General features: G+C 18.9%; 9 protein-coding genes across 9 annotated transcripts; 4 read left to right on the top strand and 5 right to left on the bottom strand.

The window, feature by feature from the left end:
* Positions 1-65: 65 nt before the first annotated feature.
* Positions 66-1070, top strand: PGAL8A_00087100 (lysine decarboxylase-like protein, putative; the record flags this gene model as incomplete). The annotated part of the gene is made up of 1 exon (XM_028671233.1): positions 66-1070. The coding sequence occupies one exon, from the start codon at positions 66-68 to the stop codon at positions 1068-1070; it is 1005 nt and encodes a 334-aa protein (XP_028525989.1).
* A 968-nt stretch (positions 1071-2038) lies between these two features.
* Positions 2039-3486, top strand: PGAL8A_00087000 (26S proteasome AAA-ATPase subunit RPT3, putative; the record flags this gene model as incomplete). The annotated part of the gene is made up of 2 exons (XM_028671222.1): positions 2039-2128; positions 2398-3486. 2 exons carry the CDS (start codon positions 2039-2041, stop codon positions 3484-3486), a joined length of 1179 nt encoding a protein of 392 aa, XP_028525988.1.
* A 676-nt stretch (positions 3487-4162) lies between these two features.
* Positions 4163-5053, bottom strand: PGM2 (phosphoglucomutase-2, putative; the record flags this gene model as incomplete). Its single annotated transcript, XM_028671211.1, has 1 exon — positions 4163-5053. One exon carries the CDS (start codon positions 5051-5053, stop codon positions 4163-4165), a length of 891 nt encoding a protein of 296 aa, XP_028525987.1.
* A 1047-nt stretch (positions 5054-6100) lies between these two features.
* On the bottom strand, positions 6101-6674 carry PGAL8A_00086800 (conserved Plasmodium protein, unknown function; the record flags this gene model as incomplete). Its single annotated transcript, XM_028671200.1, has 2 exons — positions 6101-6379; positions 6501-6674. 2 exons carry the CDS (start codon positions 6672-6674, stop codon positions 6101-6103), a joined length of 453 nt encoding a protein of 150 aa, XP_028525986.1.
* Positions 6675-7555: 881 nt separating this feature from the next.
* On the top strand, positions 7556-9516 carry PGAL8A_00086700 (conserved Plasmodium protein, unknown function; the record flags this gene model as incomplete). Its single annotated transcript, XM_028671188.1, has 5 exons — positions 7556-8090; positions 8212-8531; positions 8610-9117; positions 9203-9341; positions 9438-9516. The coding sequence occupies 5 exons, from the start codon at positions 7556-7558 to the stop codon at positions 9514-9516; spliced, it is 1581 nt and encodes a 526-aa protein (XP_028525985.1).
* A 30-nt stretch (positions 9517-9546) lies between these two features.
* On the bottom strand, positions 9547-11434 carry PGAL8A_00086600 (eukaryotic translation initiation factor, putative; the record flags this gene model as incomplete). Its single annotated transcript, XM_028671177.1, has 10 exons — positions 9547-9576; positions 9689-9800; positions 9897-9964; positions 10107-10163; positions 10315-10380; positions 10479-10652; positions 10792-10884; positions 10965-11098; positions 11241-11300; positions 11422-11434. The coding sequence occupies 10 exons, from the start codon at positions 11432-11434 to the stop codon at positions 9547-9549; spliced, it is 807 nt and encodes a 268-aa protein (XP_028525984.1).
* A 623-nt stretch (positions 11435-12057) lies between these two features.
* On the bottom strand, positions 12058-13217 carry PGAL8A_00086500 (ubiquitin, putative; the record flags this gene model as incomplete). Its single annotated transcript, XM_028671166.1, has 2 exons — positions 12058-12110; positions 12227-13217. 2 exons carry the CDS (start codon positions 13215-13217, stop codon positions 12058-12060), a joined length of 1044 nt encoding a protein of 347 aa, XP_028525983.1.
* Positions 13218-14232: 1015 nt separating this feature from the next.
* Positions 14233-18666, bottom strand: PGAL8A_00086400 (vacuolar protein sorting-associated protein 9, putative; the record flags this gene model as incomplete). Its single annotated transcript, XM_028671155.1, has 1 exon — positions 14233-18666. One exon carries the CDS (start codon positions 18664-18666, stop codon positions 14233-14235), a length of 4434 nt encoding a protein of 1477 aa, XP_028525982.1.
* A 1482-nt stretch (positions 18667-20148) lies between these two features.
* Positions 20149-22098, top strand: PGAL8A_00086300 (dihydrolipoyl dehydrogenase, apicoplast, putative; the record flags this gene model as incomplete). The annotated part of the gene is made up of 1 exon (XM_028671144.1): positions 20149-22098. One exon carries the CDS (start codon positions 20149-20151, stop codon positions 22096-22098), a length of 1950 nt encoding a protein of 649 aa, XP_028525981.1.
* Between the last annotated feature and the right edge of the window lie 813 nt (positions 22099-22911).

The following is a 22911-nucleotide window of genomic DNA, read 5'->3' as shown; positions in this document are numbered from 1 at the left end:
TTGTTAATTTTAAAAAATATAAATATACAAAAAAAAAAAAGAATGTAAAAAAAAAAAAACAAAATATGGAAAAAGAATGTGAAAGTATAAAAAGTGATATAGATGGTGAAGAAAATGAAATAGAAATAAATGAAATATATAATAAGAGTAGTTTTATTAATAGTAGAGGGGCAAGATTAATACGAATAATGTCTGAGTTTGTTGGTGTGCAAGATGCATTAAAAGATGAGGGTATTTTTTTTACTGTTGTAGTTTTTGGTTCATCCAGATCACTAAGCAAAGAAAAATATGAATCAAAAAAAAATGATCTTGAAAAAAAGTTGGAGAATTTTAATGAAAAAATAAAAAGTAATATTGAATTAGTAGATGAGGAACTGAAAGAATATAACCATATAAAAAAGGAATTAGAAGATCTCGAAAAATTAAAATGGACTATTGAATTTTATAAAAAAATATATGAACTTTCAAAAATGTTAACTTTTTTTTTTAGTACTGATGAGGGTCAAAAAGCAGTGAATAATATATCATCCCATTTGCCGAAAGTTCATAATTTTTTACCTAATAAAAAGGAACAGAAAACCCCCAACATTTTTACTGTTGCTATATGTACAGGAGGTGGACCAGGATTTATGGAGGCAGCAAATAAAGGAAGTAAAGATGCAGGTGGGAAATCTATAGGTTTCATGATTTCCTTACCTTTTGAAAAGGGGGCTAATCCTTATGTTGATAAAAGTTTGTCATTTAAATTTCATTATTTTTTTACAAGAAAATTTTGGCTGGTTTATTTATCGTTAGCTTTTATTATATTACCTGGAGGTTTTGGAACACTGGATGAAATGATGGAAATATTGACTTTAAAACAATGTAAGAAATTTAAAAGAGATGTACCCATTGTTCTACTTGGAAAACAATTCTGGTTTGATGTTTTGAATTTTCAAAAGTTAGTTGATTATGGTGTTATATCTCAAACGGATTTAGATAGTATATTTATTACTGATTGTGTTGATGAAGCTTATAATTTTGTAATTAGTCATTTAAAAAATACTCCCTGTTTATCTAATAGTTTATAATATTTTAATTAAATATTATATAAAAATATTAGTAAATTCATAAATAATTAGATATATTTGCCATTTATTAAAAATAAAAATATGTAATTTTAGATAATATTCTGATAAAATTTATTTTCCTCATCAATATATATACACTTTTGTAAAAATTACATATTTGTATCATTTTTCTATTATGTGTTTAAAATCATAATTTTCCTAAACATGAATTTATCTTATTTATTTTTTCTTTTTAGAAATATTTTTTTAACAATTTTTTAATTTTTTATCATATAAACATGTTTCACTTGGAATTACTATTCGATGCTTTTCCTTTTTTAATTTTACTTTTCATTTTACTGAAATATATTTTATTTTTAAGTTAAAATTTAGCTTTTACATACTTATATATTTTATTTGCTTTGAATAATATATATGTTAATTTTAATAAATTATATTATTTTAATCAAATAAAATTATATACTTAATTATATATATATATATATATGTTTTTTAAAGAACTTTTAATTCTAATTATATTATAAAAATAATTTTTGCTTAAACTTAATTTGTTATATATATAATAGTGATACTTAAACTATATATATTGCAAATATAAAAAAAAAAATGAAAGGTATTTCAATTAAATTTTTTAAAAATTGAAAGTAAACATAAAAAAACAAAATTAAAATACACCTTTCTTTTAATATGAACTCAAAATATTATGAAAATTTAAAAATTTTAATATTTGATTAAGTATCTCTTTATTTTAATTTTTTTTTTTTTTTTTTTTTTTTTTTTTATCCATATAACACGCAACATAATTTTAAATTATAATATTTTTTAAAAATTAATTGAACTATAAAAAATCCGAAGTATTTTCAAGAAAAAAAATATCCATGATTAAATTTTTCCTTCTTTTAAATATAACATGAGTAATTTTAAAAATCAAAAGAGAAGAAAAAACAAGTTAAACAAAAATAAGAAAAATGGAAAGCTTTAATAAAAATACCGTAGAAGAAGATTACTATTTAAAGTTGAAAAATTTAAAAAAACAAATTGATATTTTAAATATTCAAGTACTAAAAAAAAAAAAAAAAAAAAAAAAAAAAATTATATCCATCAAATATATGTAACTATCACAAAATATATTTTTGTTTTAAATTTTTTTTTTTTTTTTTGTTTTACACACCTTTATTTTGTTTAATTTTCATTATAATGGAATATATATTGCTATGAATTTAATTTTTATTAAATTTTTTTTTTAAATAATTAATTCTAAAAGCATAAATATGCAGTTATTTATTTTAAAATAAATATATATATTTCCTTTTGATTATTTGTATAGGAAGAATATATCAAAGAGGAGCATAAAAATTTGAAAAGAGAATTAATAAGATCAAAAAATGAAATAAAAAGAATACAAAGTGTCCCATTAATAATAGGTCAATTTTTAGATATTATAGACAATAATTATGGAATAGTTAGTAGTACTGCAGGTTCTAATTATTATGTAAGAATATTATCAACATTAAACAAGGAGGATCTTAAACCATCAGTAAGTGTAGCATTGCATAGACATAGTCATTCAATAGTAAATATTTTACCATCAGAATCAGATAGTAGTATACAATTATTACAAGTAACAGAAAAACCAAATGTTAAATATACAGATTTAGGTGGTTTAGATACACAAAAACAAGAGATGAAAGAGGCAGTTGAATTACCATTAACATGTCCTGAATTATATGAAAAAATAGGTATAGAACCACCTATGGGAATATTAATTTATGGTCCACCTGGTACTGGAAAAACAATGTTAGTTAAAGCCGTTGCTAATGAGACAAAAGTTACTTTTATAGGAGTTGTTGGTTCAGAATTTGTCCAAAAATATTTAGGAGAAGGACCAAGAATGGTTCGTGATGTTTTTAGGTTAGCAAGAGAAAATTCACCATCAATTATTTTTATTGATGAAGTTGATGCAATTGCTACGAAAAGATTTGATGCGCAAACAGGTGCTGATAGAGAAGTTCAAAGAATACTATTAGAATTATTAAATCAAATGGATGGTTTTGACAAATCAACAAATGTTAAAGTTATTATGGCTACTAATAGAGCTGATACATTAGATCCAGCATTACTGAGACCAGGAAGATTAGATAGAAAAATAGAATTTCCCTTACCAGATAGAAAACAAAAAAGGTTAATTTTTCAAACTATTATTAGTAAAATGAATGTTAGTAGTGACGTTAATATTGAAAATTTTGTAGTCAGAACTGATAAAATTAGTGCAGCTGATATTGCTGCTATAGCACAAGAAGCTGGTATGCAAGCCATTAGAAAAAATCGTTATATTATCACTGCTAATGATTTTGAACAGGGTTATAGAACTCATGTTAGAAAACAATTAAGAGATTATGAATTTTATAATATATAAATAATAATAAAATAGTATCAATAAAATATAAACATTACATATATATATATATATGTAATGTTTATATTTTATTATTTTTTTTTTTTTTTTTTTGCATTACAAAGTTTTTAAAACTAACATAAATTTAAAATTTTTTTTTTATGAAGATATAAACAAATATTTCCTTTTTTTTTTTTTATATATAATATACTACTAAACATATATACTGAGAAGTAATATTTTATTTGAATTTATAAAATTTTACATCTTTTTGCTATTTATTATTTTATTTTCTTACATTAACGTAATAGAACAAATTATAATTTTACGATTCCGCATATTTCTATCTATATATATATATATATTTTAAATTATTTATTTTTACTAAAAAAAAAAAATTTAAGTTTTCCATAAAGGTAAAAAATATATACTAAAAATTTTTTTTTATTTGATATTTAACCAAAATAAATAAAGGTATTATTATATATTTCATTTATGTAAAAATAAAAAATCTTAAAAATAGTTCATATATTATTTTCTTCCTTTTCTGTATAAACCTAATAATCATGGATAAAATGTTAAAGAATCACATAAAAATATAAAAATTATAAAAAGGAAATAAAGATATTTCACATATAATATTATCAAAAATATTTTAATAAATAACATATATATATATATGTATTTTTAAATTAGATTAAAAATAAGTAACACTTTCAAAAGGGAGGTGAGAAACAGAACCAAATTCTCTTAATATAACAGATCCTTCTTCATCTAAAACTAGCCAAGTAATACCACAATTATAACTTGAAAATCTTAACCAAGCAAATAATGGTAGTTGTAAGGCTCTACATAAAAAATATCTTATAACATTTCCATGACAAATTACTAATTGATACTCATCTTCATCACCACTAGGTTGGTAAAAATAAGTTTCGTAAGCCTTATTTATTCTTTTATTATCTTCTTTAATTTTTTGTGCATCAAATATAGAGTTTTTAGGAATAGGATCAGGTAAATAAGGAGTACCTTCATTTAAGTTAGGATCATTTATTAATTTTGCATCAGGAAAATATTTACTTATTATTTGTGCTGTTTCTTTAGCTCTTATCATATTTGAATGATAAATAGTACTAATTTTTTTATTATTTAATATATCTTTTAATTTTTTTCCTGTTATTTCAGCTTGATTGCATCCTTCTTTAGTTAAGCGTTTTGATTCTTCATTATCTTTATATTTCCTTTCATATTGACCATGTCTAACTAATATAATATTTTTCAATACAGTTTTATCTTTTTTGCCTTCATTTTTTCCCTTTTCCTTCTTTTCAATACTTTTTAAGTTTGGATTATAATAATAATCATACTTATAATTCCATTTATAAAGAACATATTTTTCATATACATATGTGAGTAATACTGATAAAGATATTGAGGTAACAGTTGTATAAAATATATATTTCTTTTTATTTTCTTTCACATATTTAACTTCAATGTTCTTTTTTGCTTCAGTAAATTTTCTTTTAAAAAAAAAATTACTTCTTGCATTTTTTGTGAAATTTAATTTATTGAAAAATTTTTGATACATTTTCACTATACCTTTTAGTGTATCTTCAAATATTTAAATTTTTATTAAGATATTTATATCAAAATATATTTTTTTTTTTTTTTTTTTTTTTTGTAAGAAAATAAATTACAACAAATTTCTTCATTAAAAGGTGTATACAAATTTAAATATAAAGTTTTTAAAACTTTATATATTTAGAAATATTTTTAAATGTTTTTTTATTTTTAATATTTATTTTAAAATACATTTTATATGATTTTTTTTTTTTTTTTTTTTATTCATACATGTATATATATATATATATTCTATTGGGCTTATAAATAATAATAAACTTAATAGTGCACAAAAAGTGAGCATAAAAAAAAAAAAAAAAAAAAAAATTAGTAAAATTATTGATAATAATAAATAATAATGAAATAATTTTTATTTGTATAAATATTATAAAAAAAATTTAGTGCACTTTCATATTCCTTTTAATTGAATAAAAGTTATTTTTTTGTAAAGTTGTGACAAAAACAAAAATATGATATCATAAAAAGTAAAGAATAAAAATATATAATGTTTAGTTTTATTTTATTCTTTTTTTTTATTTTTTCTATTGAAATTTATCAATTTAGATAAATTATAGTTAAAAATAAAAAAAAAAAAAAAAAATATTTTATTTTATAAAAAATTTAATAAAAATATTTTAGAAATAGTTCAAAACATTATGAATTAAAAAACTAGAAAAAATTAAATAAATATCTAAAATTTAAATATATTATTATTATTTTTCTTCCTATTATTAGAATTTTATTATTACTATTAGGTATAATGAATTATTTTCAAGTATTAATTATATTTTGTCGAAAAAAAGAAAAGAAATATTAAATTAGTCTTATATTAATATATAGTAATTTCTATTAATAATTCCTTCCATAATTTAGATAATACGAATATGAAAACTGTAACATTATAGAAATTCCTATTATAATATATACATAATTTTTAAATATTTTTTCTGTTAATTTTTCATCATATTAAAACCAAATTACAAGTATTCTTCTTTTTTAATATATCTTATTCATATTAAGCACTATTTTCTAAAACATCCTTTAAATCTAATTTAAAAGCACTCATAAGAATTTGATCAAATATATATGTAGATTTATTATAAGTACAATTATTACTTAATAAATTATAAGAATTTAATGATCCAGTTGAATTAAAAACAAAATTTGTATTTTTTTTTAGATTAAAAATCATATTAATGTCAGGATCACCATAATAACTTCTAAAATATCCGTCTTTGTGAAAAACAAAAGGTGTATGATGAATACTTTTTACTCTATTTGTAAATTTTCTTATCTTAAAAAAAAAAAAAAAAAAAGTAAAAATTAATATTGATATAAATAAATGAAAAAAAAAAAGGAAAAGGAAAAAGAAAAAGAAAATAAAAAACAAAGTTTAAATTTTTTTTTATTTTTACTTGATCATCAACAATTTTATTTGTATATTTATGAATCAAAAAATGAAAAAATGGAATATAAGTTCTGTGACCTGTTTCCCAATATATATTATTTTGCTGCAAAAAGTAAGGATTTTCTGTATCGGAAGATTTTAATGAATTTTCAATCATTTCATCAATCATTTCTTCATTCATTTTTTAAAAATTTTTATAATATTTTTAATATAAAAATTATAAATACTAATGTATCTTTTTTGTAGATAAATTTATATATATATATATATATATATATATATATATAAATTAATGATAAAAATAGAAGAAAAATATTTTTCTTTTATATTAATATAAAAAAAATTATTGATTATAATAAAAATAAAAGTAATAAAATTCTTATAGATACATTATATATATTAATTTTACAATTTAAAAAAAAAAAAAAAAAAAAAAAAAAAAAATAATATTCATGCAATAAGCGAACATGCATATAGGTATATATTTAATTGCACATTAATTATGTTTCTAAAATTTTTTTTTTTTTATTAGGATTTTTCTAGTTTTTAAAAGAACTAAAAAAATTTCTTAAAAGAAATTAATAAATTATTTTAGAGAAAATAATGAAAGATAAAGATAAATAAAAATTTTAATTATTCGAATAAAATATTTTTTTTTTCAAGGTATATTTTTTGTCTTGAATTTTAATTTAGATGCATCATTTTTAAAGTATTTTTTAAGTGTCAAAAAAATAAAACATTAGATTAAACAAATATGAACAAATTTAAAGAATAAAATGAAAACAATATATGTTAATTTTAAAATTATATTGAATATTTTTTAAAAAAAAAAGAAATAAAAATTATATTAATTAATCTTTAATTAATCATTTCTTAAACCTGATACATTTTAAATATATTTTTTTTTTTGTACCAATTTTTTAAAATTTCAGTATTTTCTTTTTTTGTTCCGTTTTAAAAAATTTTTAGTTTAATTGTTTTTTCTTTTTTTAAGGTTTTTAAATATTATTTAAAAAAAAAAATAGAGATACATATCAATTATTTCTATTAACTAATTGGAGAATGGCAGAAAAAAAGATAGACGATTCTCCTTTTCTTTCAAAAATGGAAACTTTTGAAATATCAGATAAAAAAAATAAGAAATCAAAAAATGATATTAAGGATGGATATAAAAATTTAGAAAATGAATTTAACTTTGATGAAGAAAAAGTAGAGAATAATGAACAAGAGAAAGAAAAAATAAATAAGGATAATGATAAAAAAGAAGTTAATATAAGAACTATTAAAATTGACAGAAAAAACTTAAAAAAAATGTTCAGTAGTCAATTTTTTACTCAGACGTTAACTGATGATTCAAGTTCTGATACAGCCAATGTGTCAAAGCTAAATAAAAAATATTTCATTTGTGAATTCTTTAAAAGATTTTTTATAATACTACTATTTTTTATTACTTCCTTTTATGCAATATTTTATATATATAACAATTATTTTAATCGAAAACATATTTGTGGTAATCTAGATTTATATAATTATAAATATGATAATGAGGTACGTTTTGTTCCAAGTATTAGTAACACGAAATATTATGTTTTTACAGGTATAATAAAAAGATGTTTTAAAATAATATATATATATATATAATTATTTCTATTAATTTGTTTAAATAGTTTTTTATGATATTTCATTTTTTTTTTTTTTTTTTAAATAATTCTATTAAGGAAAATTTCCTTTTGATGTTATAACATATAAGTTAAGAAAAGATGTTTTAAAAAATAGCATGAATGAAGAATTAAAAAAATATAAGAGAGAAGATCAAACAGAAATTTATGAACAGATAGAAAACTTAGATGATCATCAAATTCAAATTTTGTCTTTTACAAAATATAATAGTAAAATGAAATGTGAAAAAAAAATTTTGGATTTATATACCCCATTTTATTTAAAAACAACAGATGCCAATATCAAAAATTATGATTATGTATTAAGTGAAGTTAATTATAATTTCATAACAAATCCTTACAATATTCCAGAAAAAAAAGTTAGCATATATATACATATATAAAAAATAATGAGAACAGCTAAAAAAATTTTTTTTTTTTTTTTTTTTTTTATTTAGTTGTACATGGAACTTTTAAATTTTGTGAAAAAAAATGAAAACCAAAACAAAATTTGTTTTATTACTTCTTATTTAAAATCATTAAAAGAAGATGATAACTTAAGTAATAGGATGTTAAATGAAAATAATTTTACTAATGAATATTCTATGGATGAAAAATCAAATAACATAGATGATCCAAATAAATTTATGAATGATCCATCAAATAATAAAAGATACTTAAAAAATAGGAGTTCAAGTGAAGAGCAAGGACCATCATCATATCAAGAAAATAATTTTAGTAGTAATAATAATGATAATAATTTTAGTAGTAATAATAATGGTAATGGTAATAATTTTAGTAGTAATAATAATAGTAATGGTAATAATTTTAGTAGTAATAATAATAGTAATGGTAATAATTTTAGTAATAATAATAATGGTAATGGTAATAATTTTAATAGTACTATTTATAACAACAATAAAGTATCTCCAAAAAAAAAAATTATTTTTCTTTATGATTCTTATGGTAAAAATTGAAATTTAATAAAAAAAAATTATGTTTTCAAAAAGAAAATTTCTTTTATTTTTTCATTATTTCTTTTTTTTTATAGATAATAATTTGGTAAATTTAATTATTGCCATTTATAATATGCAATATGGAAATATATATAATAATTTAAAAGAATACTGGGAAGAGTTAAAAAAAAACTTTAGAATAATAAATGCTGAAGAAATTTATTTATTTGAATGGTTAACAGAAATTTTTAAAATAATGTTATCATTTTAAGTTTTCATCATTTTTACTTTTTATTTTTTATTTTTTATTTTTATTTATTTTTTTTTTAGGTACTGTTTAGCTATAAATTACAATATAATAGAAAATAATAATCAATTTAAGTTAAATTGTGTTGATCTTTTAAAATAAAAAAAAAAAAAAAAAAAAAAAAGGGAAGTTTTATCTATTTGACGGCTTGGCCCATTCCACCTTAAAAAAAAAAAAAAAGAAAAGAAAAGAAAATTATATTGAGTAGAAAAAAAAAAATATTATAAAATATATGTATATATTATATTTAAAATTTAAAATTTTAATTTTTTACACTTAAAAGTAGGTTTTCAAATCCGTGTCTATTTAATTTTTCAATAGCTCTTTTTGCTTCTTCTCTTTTAGAATATGTTATAAATGCAAAACCTTTTGAGTTTTGTGTTTCTCTAATAAAATTAAAAAAAAAAAAAAAAAAATATATATATATATATATCTTAAAGAAAAAATACTATTATTTTAAAATACACAAATATATAATTTACTTATGCTTGGCTAAAAACATTCTAACAATGTTTCCTACTCTTCCAAATAAATTCGATAATTCATTTTCCTGTTTTAAAAAAAAAAAAAATTACAATATTTTTATTGATTTAAAAAAATATATACATATATGTACATTTTTAATTTTTATGTAATATATATTTTTTAAAATATTTTAATTTTTTTTAATTTTTTTAATTTTTTTTAATTACATTAACATCTTCACTTAGGTTCGTTACACGAACAGTGCATTCTTTATTTTGAGTATCCTGTTAAAAAAAATAAAAATAAATTATATAAAATAAAAAAATTTACAAATGTAAAATTAAAAATTTTTTTTTTTTTTTTCTTTATTATATAATTATAAAAAAAAAAAATAAAATAAAATAAAAACATTTTATATAAATATATTAAATTTACGTGTGATCTATAGTACAATCCGTCTCTTCTAGTTGCATTTTTGCTAGTATCTTCAGCTTTAACTTCCTAAAAATTAAAAAAAAAAATATAACATTATAAAAAAAAAAAAGAAAAAAAAAAGAAAATTATATATTAATAAAAAATAATATTGAGAAAGTATATACATCAACTTCTTCATCTTTCAATATTTTAAATCTATTTTTTAAATCTTTCGTTGTTTTGTTTGTTTGTTCAGCAAATAAATAATCATATTCTGTGTCTTTTAAAAAATCTAATGGATTATTTTTTGGGACTTCTATATTTATTACGTCAGTAGGTTCTACTGTAACAGAATTATGCTGAAAGAAAAAAATATTACACACAAATATAAATATGTATATATATTTTTATTTAGAATAATTTTGTAAGATATGATTTATAATAAGAACATCAATAAACTATTTTTGTTTTCTTTTTTTTTCTGTTTTTATATATTACACAATCAACGTTAAATTTTTTTAAATTAAGTCTATTATTTATTTCTTTATTTAACTTTTTTTTTATAACAACTTCTTTAATTTTCTTTGTCACCTATAAAATATATTTAACATATATAGAATAAAAATGAGACAGCAAATCGATAAAAAATTTTGAGAAATGTTTATAATTACTTTGACTGTTTGCTTTTTTAAGTTTTCAGAATATTTAGTAACAACTTTTATTCCATTTTCGTAGTTTGTAAAGTAGGATAATTTTTTATTATTCTCTAAATCATCGTCTGCATCTATATCCTCCCATTTTTTTTCTTTAAAAAATTAAAAAAAAAAATTTTTAAATTTATATATATAATAAAAATATATTTTTTTATATATGTTTAATTTTATATATATATATATATATATATATGTTAGTCATTTATTTTATCTATTTTTATTTTTTTAAATTACTATTTTCATTATCAATTAATGATTCATCATCATCTACATCAATATCTGCCCACTTTTTTTCTAAAGATAGTAAGAAAAATAAGTGAAAAAAAAATATTAACATATAAGATATTTTTTGGTTTTTTTTTTTTTTTTTTTTTTTTTGGTGTTTGAGATATATAAACTTTTTTTGTTATTTTACCAGTTTGTATCATGTTTGCAAAGTTTTTCTGAAAATCGGAATATACAATTATATATTTTTTTTACTATTTTACTTTTTTTTTTTATTAAACTTTTTTTGATAGGTTATTTTTTCATTTCATTATATTTTTTTTTTTTTTTTTTTTTTTATTATTAATAATTTTATTTTAAATATTATATACGTGTTATTTGTTTATTTTTTTATTTTTTTTTTTTTCATTGCCAGCATATATTAAGAAGCGTGATATTTTTTTTTTTTATAGAATTTTTTTAAATAAAAATGAAGAAAAATTTTTATGCTTATTAAAAAGAGAAATTAAATATAGCAAGTAAAAAAAGAAATAAATTAAAATAACTTATTTGATTTACAAAAAAAAAATATCAAATCATTATGTTTTTCTAATATTATTAGAGATTAAAAGAATATAAATAAAAAAAATAAAAATACCATATGCACGTATACTAAAAATTTTTAAGTAGTTCTTTAATTACTTTTTAAAATATTTTATAGATACACTTAATTTATATAAAAAGGGAATTCAGATAATTAAAAAAAAAAAAAAAAAAAAGCCATTTATAAAAAAAAAAAAATGTCAAATAAAAATCAAAAAATATAAAAAATTTTGTATTTTTGTTCTTATTGACACATGAGTATTTGCTGGTAAGGGGCAGACAAAACGTTTGTAAATCCTAAAAAAAAAAAAAATAAATAAAATAAAAAAAAGTATAAGAAAATTATAATTAATGAAAAAAAAAAAAAAAAAAAAAAACTATTTTTTTTTTTTAACGAGTTTTTATAAGTTAACCTGAAAATAATATATCTTGAGGAACAAAAAAAAAAAGGAAGTGCATAATTTTATAAAAATATTTGCAGGGTGCTATTAAAGTAAAAATAGATAAATATAAAAAGAAGGTTTTAATGTTTCTTGGATAATTTGCATATTTATATAAGATGTAGAAAAAAATAGAAAACTTAATTACAGATTTAACATCACCTAAATAATAAAATTGAATTAATTGTTTTATTCTGTCTAATAATAAATTACTCATTAATGGATAATCTACTTGTAATCTTAGTAATAATTTTTTTTTGTCAACAAATTTTAAATCATCTATTTCTTTTTTTATTTTTTCTAGGTTTATATTGTTGTTTTTTAAAATTTTTTCAAATTCTTTATCAAAAGAATTAAATGATTCAATAATATCAACACCTTTTATAATATATTTTTTTTCTTCTAATTTTTTTAATAATTTTTTATATTCATTAAGCATAGTTATATATCCAAAGTATTTTAGTTTATCTTTTAAATTTTTAATTTTTTTATTTTCCTTTTCATGTTCATCATTTGTTTCTTCATTAAATATGTGAGGAAGTATAGGTATAAGACGAAAATTTAACAGTTTTATTTTTTTATCTTCAATTAAATTTTTTATAATTAAATGATCACTTAACGATTTATTTTCATAAAGTACTTCCTGAAACTCTGTTGGTATTCCATGTAATGTTTCAATTTTTTTTTTTAAATCCTTAATATTTGTATCTTCACTAACTGATAAAAAAAAACTTTTTTGAAAAATATTTGATTTATTATAATAATTAATCATTATTTTATATTTCCTTGTATCATTTTCTTTTGAATTATTCTTATTTCTAATTGTTTTAATTGGTATATTAGAGATACTCATGAAATTATTTTTTGTTAATTTGTTTCTATCATGTAATTTAATACTTCTGCATATGTATGTTAAAAAAAAATTGAATAAAATAAAATTGATAAAATTAAGCTTAAAAATCATCTTAAAATTGTTTTTTTTAATATTTTTAAAAAAAAAAAATATTTCTAAATAATTTTAAGGTAGATACCTTCTTTATCTGCAACATTTTTTTTAATTAAAATTATTGAGAATATGAAAAATTTTAGATTGATTAAAATTGACACTGTATTGTAATATTGTGCCAGTAAAATATAAATATATGAACTATTAAAAAAAAAAAAAAAAAAAATATTGAATATTTAAATTTCAAAAAATTTATTTTAATACTTAGGGATAAGGGGAAAAAAAAAAAAGATAATTCTTATATATTTTTTAATGTCAGAAAAGAAGAAAAAAATCAGCGCTTCTTCATCTTAAGAATATTCATTATATTAAATGAATAATTTCATATTACTGCATAACATAAAATATCATAAAAAACTTATATAAAGTTAATTTTTTTTTTTTTTTTTAAATATGTTATTTATTTGAATATAATTTAACTAAAAAATCTTATATTTTATATTTTTATATATGTAAAAATTACTCTGAATTAACTAGAAGCAATTTATTTTATTTTTTATTTATTCTTTATGCTACTGTTATTTTAAATATATAACAAAAAGACCTTATTTATAACATATAATTAATTTTTACAAATATTAACTGTATATCTGGATATAAGTTTCAGTTTAAATTTTTTTTTTTTCTTAAAAAAGAAACAAATATTTATGCTATAACACAACATTTTCACATTTGTGAAGAAAAAAAAACTTTAAATTTTTTATTTACTTTTTAGTAAAGGAAATATTTATTCTGTATTATTATGTAAAATTGAAAAAAAAAAATATAGGTATATTTTTTAAATTTGAAATAAATTCACACACACACAAAAAAAAAAAAAAAAAAAAAAAAAAGATAACTAATGTGCATTTATCTTGATATAAAGTTTATGTAATACTTCTATAATACTTTGAAAAATGTGAAAATTAAATGCTATAAAATTATGAATTTTATTTTATTTTTAAAAGCATAAATAAATATTTATAAATTGGATTTATTTTTGATTCGTATTTTCATTAAAATGGTCTTGTACTTCTTTTAAAATATCATTTTTTAATTTAACAAGGGTTTTGTATTCTTCAAAAAATAATGATAAATTTGATATACTTATAGAATCTAAGTTTTCTGTTTTTTCAAAATTTAAGTTTAAAGATTCAATTTTATTGACAATATTGTTGTACACATTTTTTTCATTAGAATATTTAATTAACTCATTTAATTTACCAGCTGCTTCTTGTAACTTTTTGTTACTTTCTTTAACTTCATTTAAATATAATTTCTCTGCCTCTGAAACTTTCTTTTTATATTCATCTTCTGATATATTTAAAAAAGTGGTTTTCCCTAGCTCTTTAATAAATTCAATTCCGCTACAAAATTGGGTAAAAGAATAAGCTTCTTCAGATACAAAGTGACTAGGATGTCTAAAATTCTGAATATACGCAATGTTTGAAATTAATTCAGGTGGATTAGTTTTAATTATAACAAAAATTAAAACAGGTAATACTTCATCAGCACATGGTAGTAACTCGTCATCGCTTTCTATTACTGTGTCAGTGTTTAAGTATTTTTTAGACAATTTTAAACTTTTATTTATATTGTCATTAGAGTTATTATTAAGAGTATCTTTATTTTCATTTTCCTCTAAATACTGATAGTTATTTTTATTTTGAACTTCTTCTGGATATTCGTAATCATTTGAGTTTTCATATGTTGTATCTCCTTTAGTATTATCTCCATTATTTCCTTCGATATTTTTTTTAGAGCTATTTATGTGGTTGTTTTCAATTATGTTTTTTATATATTTATTTATTAAGTCTTGCTTATTTTTTTCATCTATATTATCATCAAGGTTACTTTTATTATACTCACTGTTGCTGTTAAGCAATTTCTTTTTATTTATTTTATTTTTTTTATGATTTTTTTTTGCTTCATATAGAACTGACGTAACAATACGGCAACAATTTAAAATCATAATTAATTTATCATTGGGTGCTTTCATTTTTTGTATTCTTAAAAGCTCTCTTTGTGCAATTTGCAAACGATCTAAATTTATTTCTTCAATTACTTCTAAATGCTTTAATTCTACCCACTGTAAACAGTTTATTTTTGTATATATTTTTTCGTCTTCATCTTTATCCTTAGTATCCATCTGATACAAATGAAAGTATAATTTCTGCATAATAAATTTCTCATAGCCTTCTATTATCATATTTATTTGATATTTATTTAAATTTTTATAAATTTCTGAATTTAATAAAATAGGTTGTGTTTCACTTATAAAGTTGTGAATTTTATTTGCTGCTTTTTCTCTACTTAAATTTTGAGGAAATTTTAAAATAAAATTCTTTACTTTTTCAACTACATTTTTACAAGAAGGATGTTTTAAGCTTTCTAAAAAATTATTGTATAAAGTGTTTGGTCTCTTTTTAATTACTGAATTCGTTTCTAATGTGTTGTCACTATTTATATTTTCTTTTGGTGGAATATAAACAGACTTTTCATCTGATTCATTATTAATAATTATATTTTTTTCTAATATATTTTCTTTTTTAATGTATTCATTTTGTATAAAATCATGTGATGCATCACTAAAGAATTTTTTTTTTGAAAATAATTTTTTCTTAGACTTTTCATCATCTTCATCATAAGATTTTTTTTTTAAATTATAAAAATTTGTTTTATTTTTTTCACTTTCATTTCTTTTATTTAATTTTATTTCATCAAATCTTGTATTTTCCTTTTTTAACATTTTTTTATTTTCTGCATTTTTTTCTAATGTATCTTCATTTTTTTTTGAGTCATCTCTTTTTATAAATGATATAAAGATATCTTTAATTTTGCGACTTTTTTGTTGAATATTTGATCTACTTTTTGTTGTATTTTCTTCATATGAGTTTTTTATATTTTCTTCCTTTTCAATTTCTTCATTATTACTCTTACCTTGTTTAATATCTATAATTTTATCTATTTCTTCATTTTGTATAATATTTCTGTTTCTTTTAATTTCCTCTTCTATATATTTACTTTTTTCACTTTCTTTCTCTTTTTTTATTCTTTTTATAAATCCTTTTTTTGTCCAATCTTTTTCTATATCTTTTATCTCTGTTTTATTTTCATTATCCTTTGTTTTTGTCTTTCTTTCTTTTTCAATATATTTGGTTTCCATTTCTTCCTGTAATGGGGTATGGTGTTTTTGATAACATTCTTCTTGAAAATAGGTATCTTCAGAATAAGATTTACTTTTTCGTAGGTTTATTTGATCTATTTTTTCTATGTAACTTTCATTGGAGGCATAGGCATAATTCTTTTCATATGTTTGATTAATTGATGTTTCATTTTTTATTTTTTCGTTTGAAGAGTTATATTGGATTATTTCATCACAATAATCATTATTATTGAATGATGTATCATGATCATCGGGAAGATCACTTTTGTTTTTAGTAGATGTATTCATATGATTAAATGAATTTAATTTAACATTTTTTGTGTTTGACGAATTAATAATAATATCCAGACTATTTTTTTTTAAAATATCTTTTTCATCATTTCTAATTTCAAAATAATTTGTTATATTTATTTCACTATCTTCTGTATTTTCGCATTTGTTTTTTATATTAAGAATATTTTTTTCTTCTGTTAAAGAACTACCATGTGAATTATCAGTATTTACTTTTTTACATTTGTTTTCGTTTGTTTTTTGTTTTTCATTTGTTTTCTGAATATTGCTATTATTTTGTTTTAAAATAACTTTTTTTTCCTTTTTTTTTATTTTTCCCTTTGACGATGACTCTTTTGAAGGGCTTAATTGTTTCTTGGAAGTTTTTGTTTTTTCTTTCGAATTATTTTTTATGTCAATGTCATAAGTAAGGTTATTCTCATTAATTTGTTTTACATTTATTTCTTTTGTATTTTTGTTGTCTAAATATTCCTTAATTTCACTAAAAAATTTCTTTTCATCACTAACTTTTCTTGTGTCAATCATATTTTCATCAGATGATGTGCAATTTTTTTGTTTTTTTTTTCTTATTTTTTTTTCTTCTTGATTACTATTAACTGATTGTGTACTTGTATCTTTTAATTTCATATTTTTATTTCCTTGGAAAATATTTTTAGTATCGTCTAGATTATCTGATAATGTTAATGAACGCGTCATAATATCGCTGTGGCTAGTTTTTTTTTTTTTTTTTTTTAATTTTATGTTTTTGTCATCAGATATCGAGCTATTTACAGTATTTATAGAACTTTCTAAGGAACTGTTACTATTAATACTTTTTTTTGATACAATTTTTTTTGTTTTTTTTGCATCCATTTTGTCTTTACTCAATAACTTAGCAGATGAATTTTTTTTTTCATTTTGATTGCAATCAACATTTTCGCTTCTATTGGACTTATTTATAAGTTCATTATCATTTATAGATTTGTGAATCATATTTTTATCAAAAGAATGATTATCATTACTCTTGTTAATATATATACTACAATTATTTATACTACTATCATTGCATGTTTTATCACTAGCTCCGCTTCTAGTATCAAAATCAAGATTACTATTATTAATAAAAACATCATTAGTCTTTTTTTTACGAATAGAATCGTGAGTATATCCTTTTTTATTATTATATTCTACATTCATATTTTTACTTGCTTCATTCTTATTTTCATTAGAATTCTTATGAATTTTATTTTGTTCATTTGTACTCATATCTTTATCATTTTTATTTTCATTATTTACATTAATTGTATCTTCATTTGGATAAATATTAACATCAAAGTTAATATCGTTAAGAGCATTATTTTCATCTTGTATATGATTATCTCCTATATTATATTCATTAAAAATATATTGAGGATAATCTAATTTCAAATTATTTTTATTCATTGTTGTTGTAATATTATTTTCTTGAATGGGAAACATATCAGAATCAAAAATTTCCGCATTACATTTGTAATTATAAAAGTTTGTTTTTTTTTCTCTCATTGAATTATTATTAGGTACGTAGTTATTATTATTTTCCCATAAATCTAATTTAGGATTAATATCAACTTTTTTATCAATAGGGAATCCTAAGTCATCCCTGTTATTTATATTTTCATTCATTTTATAGGAATTTTCACAATTATTTGTAATATTTTTGTGTTCTTCCTGTGTTTTATTGATTGAAATATTACTGCTATCTGATTCCAACCATAAGGAATCATTAAATGTATTCACAGTTGTATCTCTATTTATTTTTTCGTTTTTTACATTTTCGTTATTCGGTTTCTCATTGTTATTTTCAAAGTTGTCAAAAAAAAAATCCATATCATTCATATCTTTAGCTATGTTGTTATTCTTATTTAAAATTCCCTTATCTGGGCGTTTATATGTAAGTTCATCCCATTCATTACTAAAAATAAAATGATCGTCATATTCAGCTTTATTATTCATTTTAATTCATATATATATGTTCTTTCTATTTTATTATTATTATATATATATTTGTATATAAATAATAAATCTTTATTATAATATTTTTATAAGCTTTATTTATTAGAATGCTTGCACATCATAGCATTCTTTAAAATAACAAAAAAAAAAAAAAAAAAAAAAAAAAAAAAAAAAAAAAAAAAAAAAAAAAAAAGTAAAAAATGCTTATAGCATATAAATAAAATAAAAATAATAATTAAAAAAAAAGTAAAGGTAATATGAATGCAAAGAAAATAAAATTGAGAGACATATAGAATAATAAGCATTCATAAGAAACTTTTCTTAAACATTAATTTATTTGCTTTTCTAATAAAAAGATGAATGAAATATAAAATTACACTTTCATGTAACAATACGTATTTTTTTTCATCATTTTAAAACGGAAAAAGAAAAAAGAATTGTATTAAATAAAAATATACTGAAAATTAATGTTCTTAAAGCAAATTTAATGATACTTTAAAAAAAAGAAAAAAATATATTTAAAATAAATTCGCACACATGTTACATAAAGAATAATTAATGGTGGAAAAAAAAGTATTTTTTAATTAATAAATAAGATTAATTTCAAATTAACTTACTAATGGTCATAAACTTTTATAAATTTATATGATATTTAGAATAAAAAAAAAAAAAAAAAAAACATAATAAATTTTTAAAATTACTTATATAAAATAAAACTTACTGAAATCGAAAAATAGTGCTATATAATAAAAAAGGCTACAATACTTAGCAAGTATAACATTATTTCTTTTTGTTAAGTTGTAGCGCCAAATTGATTTTAAGAATTACATGGTGAAAATATGCTAATTTTATGAAAAAATATTTTCTGTAAATAAAAAAAAATTAGAGATTTTAATATAATATTAAAAAATAATAAAAAGACTAAAGAGCTCCATATTTTTTTGAGGTTAGCATCCTATTGAATATCATAAAAATTAGAAAAAGTTTAATTCATGTATTTAAAATAAAATTAAATTATAATAAAATTATTATTGAGACAATTTTGTATTTTTTTAAAAATTTTATTTGGTATATGTTTAGGAATTGATAAATTTTTATATCTTACTCGTTTTTTTGTTTATTAAAAAAAAAAAAAAAAAAAAAATTACATGCTTACAATTTTTTATTATATGCTCATATTTAATTTTAATTAATTATTTTTTTTTTTTTTTTTGGAATTTTTATTTTAAGTGAAAAATAACTTTTTTATTACATAAATAGTTCTATCTGATTTATAATAATACAAATATAGAAATATATCTAAAACTAAAAATTCTTTTTTTTTAGTATATAATTTTAATGGTGTTACAATAAATATCATTTTACTCTTTGATACGTATTCTAAAAAAATTTCTGTAATAAAAAAATTTTCATAATTAATGGTGATATATTATCCATTTTTTATATTATTGAATACTATTTGTAAAGAAACACTTCTAACAAATGTTTATAAAAAAAACCATTAAAGAAAAAATTAGATACATTTTAGTTACTTTGTTTTTCTTAAGTTATATTTTTCTCATTAAAGAAAATGAAGCTGTAAAAAATACAACTAACAATTATTTAATAATCCCATTTAAAGAAAGGAGAACAAATTATTTGGGATATGTTAGTGCAGGAAATTCCAAGTTAAATAAAGAAAATAATGGCTTCATGAAATTCAAAAATGATAAAAATTTTTCCTTGCATAATAAAAAATTGAATTTTAGGAATGGTTTTAATAAAAAGTTAGCTTTTGAATTAAAGGAAAGTTTACAAAATAATATGAATTTAAGTGAAAAAGAGTATGATGTGGCAATTATAGGTTGTGGTGTCGGTGGTCATGCTGCAGCAATAAATGCTATGGAAAGAAATTTAAAAGTTCTTATTTTTGTAGGGGAAGAAGATTGTATTGGAGGAACTTGTGTTAATGTTGGTTGTATACCAAGTAAATCATTGTTATATGCAACAAATAAATACAGAGAATTGAAAAATTTAGATAAGCTATATAATTATGGTATTTATAGTAATTTATTTATGAACAAAGGAAACAATGAAATGGAAAGTAATCAGTTAGTTGCTAATAGTTTTAAAATGAATACGAATAAATTAAAAGAATACACACAAGGAGTTATTAACAAGCTAAGAAATGGAATAGCACACGGGTTTAAAACTCCAAAATTTAGTAAAAATTCTGAACTTGTTCAGGTAATTTACGAGTATGGTGAATTAATTGACAAAAATACTATAAAAAGTAAAAAGAGTGGAAATAAATATAAGGTAAAAAATATTATTTTAGCAACTGGATCAACCCCCAATATTCCTGCAAATGTTGAAGTAGATGAAAGAAGTGTATTCACTAGTGATCAGGCAGTGAAATTAGAAGGATTGAAGAATTATATGAGCATTATTGGAATGGGTATTATTGGCTTAGAGTTTGCAGATATATATACAGCGCTAGGCTCAGAAGTTACCTTTTTCGAATATTCTTCTGAATTATTACCAATAATTGATAGTGATGTAGCTAAGTATTTTGAAAAAGTGTTTTTAAAAACAAAACCTGTAAATTACCATTTAAATACAGAAGTGAAATATATAAAAGCATCCAAAAATAATAGTCCTGTTATCATAGGATATTCAGAAAGAAATGAAAAAAATTACATGTCAGAAGTTAAAGAACTTTATGTTGATAGCTGTTTGGTCGCAACTGGGAGAAAACCGAATACACAAAATATGGGTTTAGAAAATATGAAAATACAAATGAACAGGGGTTATGTTTCAGTGGATGAATATTTAAGAGTAAAAAAAGAAAATAACGATATTTATGACAATATATTTTGCATAGGGGATGCTAATGGAAAACAAATGTTAGCTCATACAGCTTCTTATCAAGCATTAAAAGTAATTGATTTCATTGAAAATAAGGAGAAAAATAAGGTTAATGAATCTTCAAAGAATAATTTAAATAAGCCTATATTATACAAAAATATACCATCTGTATGTTATACAAATCCTGAATTGGCTTTCATCGGTTTAACAGAAAAGGAAGCAAAAAAAAAATACCCTAATAATGTTGGAGTAGAAATTTCTTATTATAAGTCTAATTCAAAAATATTGTGTGAAAACAATATTTCTTTGCATGGAAATAAAGACAATTCATATAACAAAGGACAATATAATACTACTGATAACACCAATGGTATGGTTAAAATAATTTATAAACAAGACACAAAGCAAATTTTAGGGATGTTTATAGTTGGTAATTATGCTTCTGTTTTAATTCATGAAGCTATGTTAGCAATTAATTTAAATTTAACTGCTCATGATTTATCATATATGGTTCATTCTCATCCAACTGTCAGTGAAGTTTTAGACAGTGCCTTTAAATCTATATCAAAAATAAGAACTCATTAAAAAAAAAAAAAGATTTATAATATAAGAATGGATTATATAATTTTTCATATAAGTTTTTTTTTTTTTTAAGTTTTTTTAAAATAAAGTTATTCATTTTTTTATTTATCTATTCTTTTACATACACATATTTCATTCTATACATTTATATTTCGGTGTATTTTTTTTTTTTTTTTTTTTTTTCTATATGTTTATAATAACATATATTTATCTGTTTTAAATTTAATATATATAAATATATAATATATTACTTTTATTATATATTTTTATTTATTTAATTTCTAATTCACTTAAATGTTTGTTTTTTTATATAAAACAAATTATTATATTATTAATTTGACTAAATTTTTATATCAATTCTTATAAAATAGTATACAAAAATTTTAATACTATGTTATCTTTTTAGTTAAATTATTTTTTATTTTTAAGAAACTTATAATTATTAATTTACAATTTCTTTTTTATTAAAGCAGCTTTTAATTTAGTATTTAAATAACAAAATTTAAGTGAATAATTCTGTATAATAACAAGAATATAAAAGAATAAAATAATATAAAATAGTTATTACAAAACAATTAAAAATTTTAATCTATAAAAGTCATGATATTTTAAAATTATAAAAAAAATTTTAATTATAAAAATATAACCCACAAAATTAAAAATATAAATAAATGGATGTTTTATTTTCATATAAATTTTATAAGGGTTTTATTTATGCATTGTTTAACTAATAAAAAAAAAATATATATATATTTTATATATTATTGAGAATACTGATACAATCAAATAAACAAAAAAGATAATATAAACTTAAGA

Source organism: Plasmodium gallinaceum, assembly GCF_900005855.1.
Source record: "Plasmodium gallinaceum strain 8A genome assembly, contig: PGAL8A_v1_61, whole genome shotgun sequence".
Taxonomy (NCBI): Eukaryota; Apicomplexa; class Aconoidasida; order Haemosporida; family Plasmodiidae; genus Plasmodium; species Plasmodium gallinaceum.
Note: the sequence above shows the minus strand (reverse complement) of the source record. Positions and strands in the feature narration are given on the sequence as shown.